At 45.5% G+C, this 18,857-nt stretch overlaps 1 protein-coding gene across 1 annotated transcript; it reads right to left on the bottom strand.

Annotated features, from left to right (window-relative positions):
* Positions 1–91: 91 nt before the first annotated feature.
* On the bottom strand, positions 92–16,090 carry LOC125747717 (von Willebrand factor A domain-containing protein 1-like). Its single transcript, XM_049023165.1, is given in 8 exon segments — positions 92–3,351; positions 4,673–4,948; positions 5,047–5,322; positions 6,372–6,681; positions 6,683–6,699; positions 8,101–8,379; positions 8,382–8,657; positions 15,867–16,090. Coding segments are annotated over 8 exon segments (1,530 nt in total). The 5' UTR covers positions 15,952–16,090; the 3' UTR covers positions 92–3,340.
* Positions 16,091–18,857: the final 2,767 nt, after the last annotated feature.

Genomic DNA, 18,857 nt, shown 5'->3' with positions numbered 1-18,857 from the left:
TAACACAAACCACTACATAGAAGGACAGACGCCAATAATACTGTGAACAAAACAATGTGATTTAAATTTAGAAAAAAAGAACAACCATACGTGGCGCTCATTATTTGTTATTTATTTGCATTAGTTTGTCAGCCCTTTGTAATTATGATAATTTCAGGATGAACCCCAAGTCAAAATTGTGACCCAATCTTAAGTCATAATAATTTAACAATGTCACGCAGTGTGTCACATTACCGTATCATTACTGGGCAAATCATTTAAATAGTCATAGTGGAATCTACTTAATTGTCAATAACCTCAACCAAACACCTTCCGTAATTGTTAACCTGATATCTACAACAAACAGGATGCACTTTGGCCCATTCTTCTATACAAAACTTTCAGTTTATGTTTTTTGTAATGTTTTGCTTGACCATGGCACAACATTTCAATGGAATTGAAGTCAGCATCCTTACTTGGCTGTTTTCACCTCATCTCATTTCCTTCCACTTTTCCTGGTGAGGCTTCCAATCATACCCATGTAATGTATTCTGTTTCAACCACTCTGTTGTTGATTTACTCCTGCTTTTTGTATCACTGTCATGGCGCATGACGTAACATCTTTAGAGCTTTAGATCACAGACACCTTGACATTCTGCTGTAGAATTACTTCCATTTGTAAATTATCTAGTTGACCGGGGAGTGATTGAGGTCAGTGGGGGTGGCCTTGCAGGTTAGGACTGTGATCAAAAGGTCACCAGTTCAAATCCCATGTTCAGCAGAGTGATGTCACCATTGGGCCCTTGAGCAAGGCCATTAGCCCCTAATTTTTCCAGGGACATTGGCTAACCCTGCTCTCTCATCCTTGTGTGTTGCTTTGGACAAAAGCAACTCTTCTTATGAGATCCTCTATAATCTCTCTTGATCAGGCCAAATTGCACTTTAACAGAGTTCAGTTGTAGAGAATCGTAAAGTCTTAGACAGTCAAAGAAAATGGTTAAAGCATGTATTTAGGTAGTATGTGTATATTTGCTCATAAAGAAAACACAATTTAATATTAAAACATATGTAATTTAAGAATAACACAATAAAAAAAGTCAAAAGAATTTCCAATATTCTCCAAAAAGATCATGTTGGATAGCTAAATGCAGACCTCAGCCATTACATGTATTCATTAAATTTCACCAGCAGCTCTTTGAATCAATCAACTTAATTAGTAAACTCAATGAGGTATTCATTAGCCCAACATGGTGTGCTAGTGGTCCAGTCAAATAATACACGTGTGTGTGTTGGATGGTTGCTGTAAATACTGTGGTGACTTTAGGAGAGGTTCTGAATCGGCTAAGCAGATTCCTCACTTTGACAGGCAATATCTTACATCAACATGAAGATCATTTAAACACTTTCTTTGACTGCCCAGGATTTTTGCATTGGGCTCTGTATGTGTGTTTGTGTGTGTGTTTGTATCTCACACCTATACTTTATTTAATTGAAACACCTAACTCTGGGGTGGCATGGTGGTGCAGTGGTTAGCACTGTTGCCTCACACCTCTGGGACCCGGGTTCGAGTCTCTGCCTGGATCACATGTGTGTGGAGTTTGCATGTTCTCCCCATGTCGTCGTGGGGTTTTCTCCGGGTACTCCGGTTTCCCCCCCACAGTCCAAAGACATGCTGAGGCTAATTGGAGTTACTAAATTGCCCGTAGGTGTGCATGTGTGAGTGAATGGTGTGTGAGTGTGCCCTGCAATGGGCTGGCCCCCCATCCTGGGTTGTTCCCTGCCTTGTGCCCATTGCTTCCGGGATAGGCTCTGGACTCCCTGTGACCCAGAAGGATAAACAGTTTGGAAAATGGATGGATGGACACCTAACTCTGATTATGAGATACTCAGTATAGAGTCGCTTAATTTTTCTTTTTTTGTTAAATAGAGATATTTTAAATATTTGTTAAATAAGATTGTATTTATTTACTATTATTACATAGAGGAAGATCACATCATATTTTAGGAGCCATTCAAAAATATATATATTTTTCCATAAACTTGTTCTCGTTTGCGCTTCAAACCCACATAACAGCTCAAGGACAATACAAATGGAGAAATGTATAAAAATAGACATTTTGTTTTGGAGGAAGAGACTTGTGTAATACATTTTAAATATACTGAACGGAATCAGCACGAAATTGGTTAAAAAGCTGAGTTTGTCTTTCTTTGGGTAAAAAATGTTGACGCGTGCGTCATGCCGTTTTGCAGTAGTATTAAGATGTAACCAACAGAGGGCAGCATACGCGCGATAACGAACGATTGATTAGGAGTTAATAGGTAGCGCTAACTTGTATGTTTATGTATGTACAAATAGAGAAATTTTACGAACTGTTAATAATATTAAACAGAGCGAATATTCGATTTAAGGTTTATGAAGAAGACGGGGGTTCTTTCCACTTGTTAAACCAAATCCAAAGTAGCTGCTTGAAGAGGACATTTAATATAAGAGAGGATGGACTCCTCGATCCCCTGGCATAATTCAAACACTATTCATATTACCTATAAATCTGTAAATATTTAATGTAGAAAACCTTTTAGAGATAAGTACGATAGATGGAGACTGTGGGGGGAGGGCTATTTGTGCAATGGTTAAAGTGATAGACTGTGTAAATCCCAGCTGATAATTTTTTCCCTTTTGTAAACCTGAGTCAGATGATTTTAACTGCTGTAATTAATTTTTTATCCATGAATAGATGGAATAGATGGCAGGGTGGGGCTGGCATGCATCCCAGGCAGCACAGGGCATGAGGCTAGGGGATACCCCGGGCAGGATGCCGGTTAATGAATATTCAGCTGTATTTAATCGCAAGCCACCGGCCAATCCTGCCCACCAGCTCAGCAGCGTTTCCCTTTACTGTAAGCAAGTCAGGTTCCAAAAGTTGTCTTTCGGGGCGCAATCGGGAAATCGCCAGAGAAGAAGCAGACTGTGAAGCCGAGGAAATGAACCGGGATCATGGTCCCTGTTTGCTCCCTTTGTGGCTAACAGACCACTGCAACCATTGTTTTACAGTCGTCAGAGCAGACATGGGCTGTTCACACTGTCAACACTAATTTTAATTTGAGGCCTTGGTTTAAATCACTGCAAATATTAAGCTCTGTGGCATAAAGCGTCAGGCCTGTGATTCATGTTGTGTTTGGTTCCGAGTTTGGACATGCAGCTCGCATGATGGTTGTTTTTAAAGAGGAAAAAACATCAGAGTCAGATGTGGTTTGAGCGCACAGATGGGGGGTCAAATTTTTCCTGCTTTGACAGCTGTGGGAGTAGGACTTTCTCTTTTTCCCTTCTTCATGGCCCACAGCAGGCTCCTTCCTGGAGTTCCTAGTTGCCGTCTGCCAGACAGATACAGCGGTACGTGAGGTTTCACAGCAAGGACAGTAGGTGGTGCAGTGGTTAAGGAGACAGATTTATACAAACAATGTATGGGAGCAGGTATGACTAAATGTGTTTTAGTCCCAGTGGATATGTCCTATGATTCCAAATGTGTAAAAACAAACAGCTAAGCGGATCGATTCAGGGCTGTACCTCAGTTTCTACCCAAGAGCTGTTGCCCTGCTCAAATAGCGATAATCACTCCGGTTCACCGTGCTGCCCGTGTCATGCTGCCATGTCTTTACGTCCCACTGTCTTTCTGCACCACTGTCACACTCTCTCGCCTGTTTCTCACTGCTGACTTACTGCAGCATTAGTGCATGACCATGCCTGCCGGCACCGTACTCCTCATCCAGGCTGTTTTATCTTTGTAAAATTCTCAGTGCATGTATATTTAAATATGTTTTTGCATTTAGCCCATATTTTTGTTTCCATTTTTTTTTGGAGTGGCATACACTGTATGATGGCAGTTAAGGTATTCTATTCTATTCTATTCTATTCTATATATATATATATATATATATATATATATATATATATATATATATATATATATATATATATATATATACACATATATATATATATATATATATATATATATATATATATATACACATACACACACAAACACACACACGTATATATATACCCACATATACAGTAATGTGCAGAAGTCTTACACAGTCAAAAGATATGTTTAAAGCTATCTGGGTAGTAAGTGAACCAGAGTAAATAACACAGTTTAACGTTAGAACATGTGCAAATTAAGAGTAACACAATAAAAACTAGTAATCATTTCTTCTGTTCTCCAAAAAGTTACTGATGCCTAGTTGGACGGCGAGATGAACAGCCCTTCAGTCCCCAGACCTCTGCTCAGGGGCACCCCAGCCACTCCCTGCATTTATATTTCGCCACCAGCCAATTTCTTAACTAATTAAATAAATTAATTAAAAGTCAATGAGATATTGATTAGCTATGTGAGGTGTGCTAGTGGTGGTGTCAAAAAAGACACATGGGTGTGTTGGACGGTTGATAAAGTCTGGGGTGATTTTAGCAGAGGCTTTGAAGTGGCTAAGCTGACACACTTTGACAGGTGTAGCAGCAAAGTCTTACACCAATATCACGATCATATAAACATTATTTTCTTTGGCTGCCTAAGACTTTTGCACAGGTCTGTATACACACACAAACAAATGTATATATAAAACATATACACATGTATAATACATATATTACACACACACACATTACACACATATCCATGTCAGTGTGTCTTACGCAAGTGCAGCTGTGCAGTGCAGCAGAGTCCTTCCCCGCGTGCTGTCCTGTACACGGGGGACACACAGATGCGGCTGGCGGGCACCAGGTTGGTGAGCAGTGTAGTGAGGGAGCTGGCAGGCAAGTACCGGGAGGAGGTGTGCCCAGAATAGCTGTAGTCCTCTCCCTGCCAGCTCAGCCAGTACCCCTGCAGCCCCTCTGCAGCCCCTGACCAGCGAACCTGCACCGATTTACTTCCCACCGTCGTCAGCTGCAGATCAGATAAGGCAGGAAGCTCTGAAAGGAGAAGAGATCGTGATTAATTTAAATTGTTGGGGGGAGGGTTCTTTCAGAGCCACTGACTGTGGCAAAATTGAAAGTTTATCATTCCTCACCCTCCTGAGTGCAGACCTTGATGGACATCGCCCTCTCCTGGCCGGAGGAATGTTGTGCACTGACAGTGATCAGGTACTCTGTATCGGGCTGCAACCCAGATAGTTCTGCGGAGTCCTGGAGACGATCCAGTGTAACAATCTGAACCGGTCCCCTGGGCAGAGCCCCGTATTCCACTCGGTACAGCTGCACAGATTCAGGCTGCTGTGGCCCCCATTGTAACCTCACGCCCCGGGTCCCACGCTCGGAAACCATGACAACAGTTGGACTTAGCACCTCTGAAAGACAATGTGAGAGGAAGCACAGAATTGAGAAAAGACCACAGTTCAACAGAGCATATCGGATTAATCTTTAGAACATATTTGTCTGTATCTTCTCAGACTGCTTGATTCTGCAGCTCTCTCTCTCTCGAGAGAACATTGTTATTTTCTGTTCTTTGGAGAGAATTTCTTTGTGAAGAATACGACCAAGTCTCTTCTCGTTTCAGGAGAGCACGGTGGATTTCTCCTCGCTTCTTCTTTCATCCTCCTCCTGGTTCTACTCGTTCCTTCTTACATTAAGCCTTTTGGTCTCAAAGACAGTCCCGGGATCAAAAAAGCCACAGGCTGTATCCTTAGGACGAGCTCTGCTGTTCTACAAGCATTATTCCCTCCCAGAGCAGCATAAGCGTTATTTAAAGCTTTGGAGAAATTCCATTTAGCATGAAAGCATCTGCAAATTATGAAACCATGCTACGCTGCAATGTTTTGTGAAAACGTTACACACACAATCATTGATGTTTTTTTGGGTTTCCTTATAAACCTGTTAGATCCCATTCTTTCCGAGACAGGTGGGACCGTGATGCTTGCCAGGGCCCCAGGATGTAGTACCTGCCCCCCCCCCCACATTCACACATTCACTCTTAATTTATTCATGTGGGCATCAGAGCACCACAGGATAGCAGTTTAGCCCAGAGAGTTTTTATGGGCCGTCTGGACACAGCTAAACTGGTAAGAGAAAGAGCACAGGCAATGACACTGGTCCGTGGGTCCCGTCGCTATGGTTACTAACCATAAATTTTATGGGATCCCAAATTATAAAATGAAATGCTGTGTCCCCATTTGAACGAATACAGTATGTGATTTCTAAATTCTCATATTCTTCAGAATGAAAGTGGCAACTGTAGTTCGAAGACAAGAAAAAGATTCCGGATCAGAACATTGAAGGTTTATATTGAGATTGCTGGACATTCCTTAAGTATCTTTATCTGGATGAGGGGAGATGTTATTCAAGGCAAGGAGGAGGCTGGATGGACATGGTGGAGCAGGCATGCAGATGGGATGCTCACCAGGTTTGGTGATGAAGTTGATGGAGAGGGATCTGTTGGCTGGGTGACTGGGGTGCATCATCAATGTAGCCATGTACTTGGTGTTTGGCTGCAGGTCAGTGATAGTGGTCTGCGAGGCACTGGCGGGGAGCAAGACCCGTTTGTATACTGCAGTTCCAGTGCTGGCACTGGTGTTAGGGCCCCCCTCGTGCTCCGCCCCCGGTGTTAGGACCTGCCCAAAGTGCAGCTCATAGCGGCCGTCGCCGCCGCTCAGGACTGGCCGCCACTGCAGGACCGCCGTGCGGGAGGTCACGTCTCGAACCTGCAGCCGCTTCTGCGCGAATCAGCTCTGAGTGGCCAGGGACAGGCGGGGCAGTGGGGGAGAGAGAAAGAGACAGAGAGAGAGGGGGAGGGAGAGAGGGAAAGAGAGAGAGCGACAAAGACAGAGAGAGACACACGAAGAGTGAAAGGGAGAGAGTGGCAGAGAGAGATTGTAAATATGAAGGTAGTTTCATACTTTTTAACCAAAGCTATCAGCACTACACACAATATATTTTTCAGATTTATCTATATTGGCTCTGTACTTGTGCTGGCTCTGCATATATTCACAATATTGTATAATTCTGCATCCTTATTCACCGTAAAATGGTACTAAAACTTTCAGTTGTGACAGTCAATAATTCTCACACCCAGAAGCTACTCCACACATTAACAGCTAACATTTATAGAAGCAAGCAGATGCCATATGATTTTCAGTCATAAGTATCAGGAAGGAATGGAGGTAATGGAATTGATTTAGAAAGACTCGATCTTGATAAAACATTACTTTTCAAAAACATTTGGGTGGGGGGGTCATTTAACGGCACAAAGATTATTTCCTGGATTAGCCCCTCCTGCCCTGACTAGCTCAGCAAAGGGGAAAGTGAAGAGATCTAGTGACCAGTGGCACAAATGATGAATCAGCCGAACCTCACAGAAATGTCTATCTGAAAGGCCACTCACCGCAGAAAAACACTCAACTGATTCTGCAGAAATGTGCCAGAAATGTTTCACAGTCGGTTGAAACCAAAAGAGCCTTTGTGTGCAAATGTCAAGCAGTGTGACGCGGCGCTAAAACAGTCAATCAGCTGGTCATCGGCGTTTCGGGAGTCAAGCAGGATTGCGCTGCCATTAAGGAATGTTGGACTTTCTCCTAGACAAGGACCGGAAGGCCGGTCAGAGCAGTAGGGAAGCTGGACAGAATGAGAAACCCCCAAACACAGGAGGAAAAACTTCTCCAGTCCCTTGAAGACTTTAGCAAGTAAAGATTCACCTTTCGGGAGGACAGTAAGCCACAGTGGAGTGGAATGAGAACGAGAGGGTCACTGAAACCAAGGATGGGACTCAAATCCTATTCATCATCTGCACAAAACCAGGAAATCAAAGTCTGTAAGTGAGCTACAAGCAAAGCCAGGGAGTTTGAGCAAAACACGCAACACAAATGAAACAAGCTACAGAAAGCAGCTGGAGACTTATGAGTGTTACAGCCGTAACAGCTGCTGAAAGTATTTCATCAGATTCTGCCTGGGTAGATATGTGCTATACCTGTCCGAATCCTCCCTTTTAAGTATTTCGCTGAAAACACGCAATTAAAACTTTCTGAAATGTTTAAAGATACCTAAGGGTAAGAGGTGCCCTGTAGCCTTGTCCTATCCAGCTTCCTGTCACAGTGTCACATGCTCCTTCCTCTCTGCCCCTCAGCCCCACTCACCAATGATGGCGTTCCTGAAATCCTGGGTGATCAGGTCCATGAATTCCACATCCACAACCTGCAGGTGTGTCTCCAAGGGAGGGGTCACCACCTTCTGCAGCAGTCGGTAGCCCCCATGACCCGTGGACACCACCAACACAGACACGTTATTGTTTTGCAGCTCTTCCATAGGGCCCTCGATGGGGCCAGGGTTCACGCCGTCTGTCAGCCACACCAGAACCCTGGGGACGCCCTTCCGGGCCCCGCCGGACTCTCCCGGCACCAGTAGCTGATCCTGATCAGCCTCAGTGCCTCCACGGTGTTGGTGTCGCCTTTTAGCTGCTTGGTGGAGCGCAGCGCTTCCTGTAGTCTGTGCTGCGTGCTGTGGGCCTCGAAGCCGAACTCCATGCGTGGGCTGCTGCCCACCTGTAGCAGGGCTACCTGTACCTGCCCAGGCCCCAGCAGGAAGGGCCTCAGCAGTTTGGAAAGGAAATCCAGCATGTGGTGGTACTCATAGGAGGACACACTGCCCGAGGAGTCCAACAGGAAGACGACATCCCCCTCACAGCAGTTGGACACTGAGGGGAAGAAAGATTCTGTCTTACAAAGAGTTTAAACAGACAACTAAGCCAAAGTGACATTTACTTCACGCTGCCTCAACTGCTAGACACGGCGATGAACCGACACCGTGCCCGATGACCATGCCACCGCGACAGAGACGCACACAGAGACAATGGAGGAGAGGACTTTATGGCCCCGTTGCCTGGATACCAGTGCCCTTCACACTCATCCAGAACAGCATGAGAATGGGCCCATGTGCTTCTCACAGAGGAGGGGCTGAGATCTCAGCTTAAATCCGGCGTGTAATGCGCTGCTACATCAAGGTCACGGTATGCAAATGTCTCACAGGACAGCGTGTGGAGGGAATGGAGGTTCCCAGACTGGAGGGCCTTAATGGGCCTATTATAGCACACATGAGCTACTTAATTAGCTGCATAAACAGGTTTAAAAAGTGACTTTCAACTCAAAAACTACTTGTGCACACTGCACACTGGGAAAACAGAACAACTCATTAACAGCCCATTTTAACGAAAACCAACTGACCAAACTGTATTACATCTGGACAATTTTTATGGAGTACCGAGTTGTTTGGGAAAAGGTGATTTTAACACTGAAATCTAGAAAAGAATGTAACATATTGAAATCGGTCAATATGAGAGAGATGTTTCTGCAGAGCACTGACAGGGAATGCGACAGAGCTGCAGAACATGTTTGTCCAAACGTGACCACGTCCCTAAAGCAAAAAATGACAGCAGCAGAGAGACGTATCCATGGTAACACACGCATCCACCTCCTTTTATTCACTCCCTCTCAAGCACACAGTCACACAAGATAAATACAGCTGGATTGGTATAGACCGTCCACTGCATTCTATACCTAAACCCTCGCAAGCCCCAAGCCAGAAAAATCCGGAGAAGTGAAACTCATAACAAATAAAATATGTGCCAATTTCTACTATAATAAAATGAAATGAGCAACTAGATGGTGGCAGCATGACAACAATATATTTCCTAGATGACCCCCCCCCCCCTCAATCTAGCCCCTGCTCCCTGCCCCACACTTCACAGACCTACAGCTCTGGCACCCCTACATTTAGCTCGGGCAGTGTCTCATTTTTTGTACTGTCATACCACCCATATGCTGTGAAATGAAATGATGAAACTTTGATGATCCCTGCGGGGAGGTTCTTATCCCGCCGGCCTCATCTTGCTCTCCGTGACACACAGACACACGTGGAGGTGAGAACAAGCTTGGCAGCGAAGGGCAGCCACCCGCAGCAGAGGCCATGGAGCTGGGGGTTAAGGGCCTTGATTGAGGGCCCACAGATCTGATCATTCTGCAAAGGCCAGGCTTGACCCAATGACCCCCCGATCACAGCCACAGAGACTCACATGTGGTATTTAGACCAGTATTTTCAAAAGCAATGATATTTCTGTATCTCGGCACGGGAAAGGTCTCCAACGGTAGATTTCGGTGGGGGGGGGGGGGGGGGGGGGGGGTTCGCCCGTGACACATTTCCCCCACAATATACCCAAAACCATATACATTCTTCATCCAGGAAGTACCGTACAGTGTGATGTTTATGCTGTATAGGGGATATTTAATTTTTTCCAGTGTTTTGCTCTGTTGTGGGGAAATATATGTCACCCCAGTGGTGAAATCGTTCCCTAAAAGGCACAAAAACTCCCTTTCATCTCCGTCTGCTGCAAACAATACCTTCCCATAACCATTAAATATGACTCTAGGAGCAAGGAAATATGACACAAAAAAGAGATGGGGGGAGATGGAGTGGGGGAGGTGACAAAAAAAAAACACTACAAATAACAAAAAGAGAGAGGCGGGACAGACAGGGGTGTGGGGGTGAGGCAGACCCTGCCAGTGTCCCCCTGCAGGCAGGGCTGGTAATGCAGATGTGAGCCAAAAGCTTTTCAAGAGAGCTTTCATTGGTACAGTGATCAAAGGGTAAGGCCAAGAAGGCCGGACAGCATCAGGTTACAGGGCAGGACTGGGGGGGGGGGGGGGGGGGCACAGAGGAGGTGGAGGAGTGTTCCTGTTACAGAGATGGTGCGGAATGTGGCTGTGCATTCCAGAAGCGTGTGTGTGTGTGTATGTGTGTGTATGTGCGTGTGTATGTGTGTATGTGCGTGTATGTATGTGCGTGTGTGTGCATGTGTGTGCGTGTGTATGTGCGTGTGTGTGTGTCTGTGTATGTGCGTGCATGTGTGTGCGTGGTGCGTGTGTGTGCATGTGTGTGCGTGTGTGTGCGTGCATGTGTGTGCGTGTGTGTGCGTGCATGTGCGTGTGTGTGTATGTGCGTGTGTGTGTGTATGTGCATGTGTGTATGTGTGTATGTGTGCACGGTTTGCCTCGACACCCGGAGCTAACAGACGCAGAAAGTGGGGGGCGAGTCTCATCTCTGAAGGCAAAATGTTTCTGAGGTTTGTAAATTTAAACCTGTTTCTAGGTTTTGAGGATTTGGGGATAAACATTGTTGCATAAGGTGAACTGGCAGGTCCCCAAAATGAAGCCGTACTTATGTTTGCTTGGGTGTGTTTGTGTGTGTTGGTGGACCCGCTCGTGTGGCAGGGAGCTCACACCACAGGGACACTGTTTGCTTTTGTTTGTATCTGTCCCTCCCCATGTCGTAGAAATACCATTCATCCTTATTAAAGGTGTGTATGTTCTGGGAATGGCACAGTTTTCTGAAAACCCAGAAAAGATATAACTTCAGGATCTATGAGCTTTTAGTGCCAGAGCTGCAAGAACATGATTCAATATTCCATCCATCCATCCATCCATTTTCCAAACCGCTTATCCTACTGGGTCGCGGGGGGGTCCGGAGCCTATCCCGGAGGCAATGGGCACGAGGCAGGGAACAACCCAGGATGGAGGGCCAGCCCATCGCAGGGCACACTCACACAACATTCACTCACACATGCACACCTACGGGCAATTTAGCAAGTCCTATTAGCCTCAACAAGTTTTTGAGCTGTAGGGGGAACCTGGAGTACCCGGAGGAAACCGCACAAGAACATGAGGAGAACATGCAAACTCCACACACATGTGACCCAGGCGGACACTCGAACCTGAGGCAACAGTGCTAAGCACTGCACCATGATTCAATATTCAAAAAAGAAAAATGACTCCTGGAACAAAGTAAGAGTGAAATCTGTAGGTAGACATTTACTTGAAATGATTCCACTTTTTAATTTTAAAAGAATTGTTTACTGACTTGACAATACCATGGCATGTGCCATCCTTAGCATACAATGGTTATGTTGTACCTACAACAGCATAGTTTGAGCAATTTGAACAGTAGCGCGGTTGTGCTGACCCCATGACGGCACAGTCACGCTGGCCCGATGACGGCACAGTAACACTGACCCTATGACAGCACAGTCACGCTGACCCTATGACAGCACAGTCACGCTGACCCGATGACGGCACAGTCACACTGACCCCATGACGGCACAGTCACACTGACCCCATGACGGCACAGTCACGCTGACCCCATGACAGCACAGTCACACTGGCCCTATGACAGCACAGTCACGCTGACCCGATGTCGGCCGAGTCACACTGATCCCATGACGGCACAGTCACGCTGACCCTATGACGGCACAGTCACACTAGCCCAATGTCAGGACAGTCACGCTGACCCCATGACGGCACAGTCACGCTGACCCTATGACGGCACAGTCACGCTGACCCCATGACGGCACAGTCACGCTGACCCCATGACGGCCCAGTCACGCTGACCCCATGACGGCACAGTCACACTGACCCCATGACGGCCCAGTCACGCTGACCCCATAATGGCACAGTCACGCTGACCCCATAATGGCACAGACACGCTGACCCCATAATGGCACAGACACACTGACCCCATGACGGCACAGTCACGCTGACCCCATGACAGCACAGTCACGCTGACCCCATGACGGCACAGACACACTGACCCCATGACAGCAGAGTCACGCTAGCACTATATCGACACAGTCAGGTAGGCCATACATCAGCACAGTCATGCTATCCTTATGACAGCACAGTCAGACACAATGGAATGACTTACGCCCATTCCAAAGTACAGTTTCTGCTACTTCCAACACACTGTGGGTGGTACAGGAAACTTTTAACTATGTCGAGGATCTACACATCGGAGTTGAACCCGCGCAGGAGAACACGAGAAGTCCTTCGTAAATATTTTGACAGTTAAGTAGCAAGCGGAGACCGATAGCAGTACACACCAAGGTCACTGGTGAGGGGTGCTCAAGGCCGTTTAGCGAAGCCTACATCTGGGGGTAGGACACATGGGGAGGGGGATTAAAGCACTCTACAGTGTGGGACGTGAAGGGGTAAAGCGGGAAAGATGGCACTATGTAAGAGAGCCAAATGACCTTGAATACGCTGCGCTACCTTCTGCATATGCCCAGAAAAAACACTCACTCGCCCACACACACAGTGCTCAATTAAGCAGTATCTGTCTTTCAGACACACACACACACACACACACACACACACACACACACACACACACACACACACACACACACACACACACACACACAAGAGCCTGGGTCCCTGCACCTGCTCCACCTACACGTCCGGCTGCAGCTTCGACAAACAGCGTCCTACAGCAGACCAGCAGGATTTCACCCACCGAGGCTCCAAAGCCACACCAAAGAATCAGGCATACATCCGGCACAGCACATCCGGCACAGCACGTCCGGCACAGCACGTCCGGCACAGCACGTCCGGCACAGCACGTCCGGCACAGCACGTCCGGCACAGCCCATCTGGCTTACATCACCACCACAGCGTCAATCTGGCCCACCCCGTGACATACGCATGTGTGTATGACGTCCTATTCCTGGACTGCAGATAATACTGCTGATACGGACGTGTCTGCTGCCACTTTAAGAGGGGAGCGTTTTACTGCCCTCTGATCACTGGATCGATGCGGCTGGGCAGAGTCGGTCTCCACGTCGATACCAGGGTGACTAATAGTTTTTCCACACCAAGGCCACACAGAACTGCCATTGCCTTAGACACTGTTCCTGTTAGTGTGTGAGGAAACGAGGGGGACCTATTGCGTACTGCGTACAGTGTTCCGTGTTTAATCCTGAATTGAAACCCCAGGGAGGGAGGTTTTGTTGAAAATAAGGTGTTTACATTGAGGTTTGGCATCTTTTCTGGGATGGACGGCCAGGGCCGGTCGCACGCACTCCGATGTGCGAAATTCCAATGGCTTATTTCCCCGACTTGCTAGGAAGCAAAACCTGACATGCATGCAAACCTTAAATGTGACAATAAAGCTCATGGACCCTGAAAAGATGTTTTTAGGTAGATTTCTCAGAAATATGAGAAAATATAAACAGTCTGGCAGGTGCCTTGATAATAGGCGTTGGAAACCTAAATTCCATTCTGATAAGGCTTGACTGGTCAAAATAACACTCGTTCCACTTACCGCATCACTGGACACCACTGCAATTAGACAGTGTCTGCAGAATAGCGGTACCGCTCGATTTAATTAGCGATGAAGTACTGACAATATGCAGCCACAGACTCGTCCGTGAGCCGGATGAAGAACCAGCTAACAGAATCCTATTCATTCCCTGAAGGACAGGGAGAAGGACAAAAAAAAAAAAACTACAGTCTCGCTGGTCAGATCTGGGCAGCTTATCCCAGCCTGTGGCCGATTCCCTTCCCCGTCTTCATTTGCATGATGGCCTTGCTTGTAGGTGCCCCATCTAGGGTTACATCTGCCAATCACACCGACACATATCAACATATACAACATTTTAAACTATTTACTCCAGGATAAGGAAAGTTTTCTGATTCTGCCAAACTTCATCTACGGACCTTCATTTTTCTGGGCTGGTTTCAGAACCATTAAAAATAAATGGAATTTGTTCTGGTGAGATGGGTTTTAACAAGTCGATCATTTTCAAGACCCGGAAGTTTTGCCAAAATCATCCTTACCAGATAATCTTTGAATATACTATTCCACCGGAGCACATTTCAAAAGGATCTAGGAAATACCACCTTAAAGATGGTCTAAATTGTTTATTAACTTGGGGGCTATTTAAATACAGAGTTAGACATATTGCAATCTTTGATTGTACAAGATCATCTTTGATGTGTGAAACTGTAGCTGAGAGATTCAGTTTTGTTCAGTTCCCAGGAAAACAACACAGGCTTAGTCAGGCTGCATTCAGACAAGTTTTAACACCTTTATTTTTTGGTTTGACAAAAAAGAGATCAAAAGAGTAGTTTTCAAAGACCATCCTTGATAAATCACATAATGGGGGAAGACTGACTTTAGTGGGATTATGTTGTAGTGCATGGGAATTTATGCACCTTAATGTCACATTACTGGATTCATTATAATGGGCCATTATTATTTTTTTTAAGTGATAGATTCTGGGTAAAAAGCATAGCATCTTTTTATTATGGGACTTAGTTAGTGTACATGTAACTGAATTATTACCAAACAACTACCCATATCCGACATTCAGAATCTCTTTAAATCAATGAACTTTAATCAAGTAAAAACAATTTTCAAACCATTGAAAAATGTGGCCACTCAGAGTTTGGAACAATACAACACTGTACGTCAGATATTTTGGATAACGTTTTCAGTATACACCCTAAAAAAGAATATGAGAAACAAATATGTTGAGGGAAAAACGCTTTCATTAAAGCATTAAATAATATGTTTATTGTTTCTCAAGGGAATGCTCTGGAAAATGTTTTCCACATTATGTAACATGCACATTTTTTCCAGTGTTTTTCCCAAACAGTAACTAACGTTGTTAAATATTAAGGATGCCTATTCATAATAAGCTGTTATTGCTGCGCAGTAACCAGTACGCTACCTTACCATCCATCTTCCTAACGCTTGTCCTGGTAAGGCTTGGCGGGGGGCTGCAGAAAATCGTAGGCAAGATAAGGCTCAGGCTTGGGGTGCAGCCTGCAGGGGGTGCCGGACCATTACAGCGCCCATGATTGATATACGGCCAGTTTACAGACGCACTGAGAGCGAGACAGCGAACCCTCACCCTCGCGGCACCAGTGGCGTCCGCTTCCTCACCTATAAATACTAAGTAAACGATTACCAGCTACTGTCTCAATCTACTATTTATGCACGTATGGAAGTGAAAGTATAACATCCATGCGAACGTGCAGTGTCTTTTGAACCCGTCGACCTGCTCCGGATAACTCACCTGTCTCAGGTAGATCATTCTGAGCGGCCGCCGTCCGCGTCAAAACACCGACAACCAGGCAAGAGAGGGCAATCCAGCGATCCATCGGACGGCTCTGCCTGCTCGGTCCCGGACAGATGAAGACGTAGGGCTTCCCCACGGATCGGCGTCTACTACATTGTACGGCTTCCAGCCTCAAACGCCCCGGAGATTCGCGTCATTGCGCTCCACGGATATTCGGCACGGCTTTTTAATGCTGCCCCCCTCCCAAAGCGTCTCTAACATGCAGGCACGCCCACTAAGCCCCCCCCCAAACTTATGTTTGTAATGTGTTTTCTTCGAAAGTTTTGTTCATACTCTTGAGTATCTTCGGCTTTTTACTTCTGTTTCTGTGGCCCCTCGTTTCCATCCGAATAGCTGTATAATGTTTCTTATTTATAAGATAGTTTTCTTCGCACGTCCGTTTCTGATTACCCTGAATCCGTCATTACATACGATCGATCACATTTAATACAGAAGCTTAGCATATTTATTGATTTTTTAAAAGCTAAGTGTTTTCCATGCCTAAAGTGAAATGTTTTAGCCACTTTGCAGATCTGGTGGCGAACCAGCAACCCGTTGAACTTTTTGAAAAAATAATTTTAAAAAATTATCAAAAGTCTAAAGTTTCACTTCAGTTGCTTTATGATTACCGCGTACACGTACCGTTTCTGTTTGTCATACACGTCCAGTATTTTTCTTAAGCACCGCTAAATCAGTTTCTACAAAAATGTCCTTCTCCCACCTATTAATTGTTCATCCAATCCAGCTCTGTAAAAGTAAGCAAAAATACTTAATACATTCAAGAAAATGGCCAAACAAATTAAATTAAAAGGGCCTACAGTAATTTTTAAGCATTCACAAAACAATGGCATCACGGGAGATGAATGCAATTCTTCAGTTCTGTAATTAATAAAATACACCCATTGTTTTAGCAAATGTTGCCTAATTTGGGTTTTTTAAATGCTACCTCCTAATAAGTCTTGCCAGCACAACATTAATTGTGTTGTTTGTTGGATAAAGCCCTGTTTTTTTTTCTAAAGGAATTCCTGCATTATTTAATACTGCATCTACTGGTGGTCGTCTTGTATCCAGTTGCATCTGGGAATCCTGACCTCTGGTCCGTGACCAGTATTCTGTCGAGCCACAGAGTGCTGGGGATTTTGCATAGGGCTTGGTTAATTTCCAAAAAATAAACTCAATGGTACAGAATATGGATGGATTGATATTTTTAAATATTTTTAACCCCCCTAATTCAAGCATTCTGCTTGCATCTGAAGAATTGGAAACAGTTAAACTCTATGAAACGGTCACTCAATCTGCCAACAGATCCCTCCGCCTCCCGGCCATTTTGCAAGTCCGTAAACTTTTTTGTGCAACGTGAACCAGTCCACGAAGTCCAAATGGTTGGGAATCCCTGCTCTATGTCATGCCTCGCTTGTCCGGTCCTCCCGTGTGGCCACGCCCCCTCGTTAACCCCCGGGTGGATTCCCCGTGTTCACCAGCTGTTTCCTGTTGCTGTCATTAGTTCTATGTATTTATTCCGCATTTAAGTCTGTTTCCCGAGTCTGGTCATTGATGTTGCTATAGTCTGTATGTCTTTTGTGCTTCATTTATCCATCAAACCCCTTTTTTTTGTTGCCCTGGTCCTGTTCTCCATGCCCGCTTCCCCGCACCGCATCGGAGGAGACACTCTAGATGATTCAGTGTATGTGTGTCTGCGCCCTTAGATAGAATAGCGTTCTACACAGGGTGTACCCCTGGCTTGTGTCCTCTGCTTCCTTGGACAGGACCTGGCCTTCTATGACTCCATGGATGGATATTTTACAAGAGTGATTATGTGTTTAAATACCTGGCTTGAGGTATGTTCGCAAAACCCATTCTGAGAGTGACAGCCTTCAGGCAGGGGTGCTGTAAGGAGGGGGTGGGGAATTAGGATGATTCCAGGGGCAGGGGTCCTGGAAAATTTGAAATATAATTGGATCAGTTTGGGTTGGGGGCCCAATAAGATGCTTTCATGGGGCCCAAAATCTCTAGCTGTGTTCCTAAGATTTCAAATCTTTCACCTGGATCCTCTTCCTGTTACTCGGTTTGCTTTCATACAGGATCATATCATCCATGTTACACGTTACATTATGCCGTGATCAGCCACAGACACACAGTTTACACTGAACTATTCTGAATTTTATGCACAAGTATTACGTCAGCCTGTAACAGTCACAGTGTGATTTTGCTGTACATCTTCATGAAATGTAAAAGTATCAAAAAAAGCTTCTTTTTATGAGTGTGGTGTACAGCTGTTCCCAGTGGCCCGCTTTCCTTCACACCTGGGCACAGAAGCAGTGAGGACGAGAAAGAAGTTTTATGAAACTAATCCAAACACTTACGTCATTCTGCTGCCTGACTTCTGTACTCTTCTCCACCCTGCGTGCTTTTTCTGCATCCATCTGGGGAATTTCGGCATCAGAGCTGAATGCGATCAAATCAAGAGGGAAACTAAGATGAGAACACAGAGCCTTATTTTGGGGGAAGAACGATTTCCGCATTTATTAGGTAGAGTGGATTGTAAATGGAAATTGATCTGGACCAGAGTTTGGTGTGCAGTGTTCCGGTGTATTCCCTCTGTGAGGACAATGGCTCCATTCTCTCCCCTGCCCCAGTTCCTAGATCCCTATTTATGAGAGTAGAACCCCCCCCCCCCCGCCCCCAAAACGTTCTGTAGTATTATTTTATGAGCAAAGGAAAGGTCCATAGCAGAGGCAGTTCTTGGATTTGACTCTTAGAGAGTCTCAGCTCTCAGTAGAGCTGCCACTTTCAATCCTAAGAAATCTAGAAAAATTGCCCATCAAAACTTGCTTTAGGGACATGGAACCGAACTCCTTTAGTGGGGCTGGACTCTGTTCCGCTCTGGAGTCGCCCATGATCACAGGCACCAAGCAGGTATGGGTCTATGCGTAGCTCACTGGTTTGGCG

The sequence above is a fragment of the Brienomyrus brachyistius genome, chromosome 8 (assembly GCF_023856365.1).
Source record: "Brienomyrus brachyistius isolate T26 chromosome 8, BBRACH_0.4, whole genome shotgun sequence".
Lineage (NCBI taxonomy): Eukaryota > Metazoa > Chordata > Actinopteri > Osteoglossiformes > Mormyridae > Brienomyrus > Brienomyrus brachyistius.
This window is presented reverse-complemented; position numbering and strand designations above follow the sequence as displayed.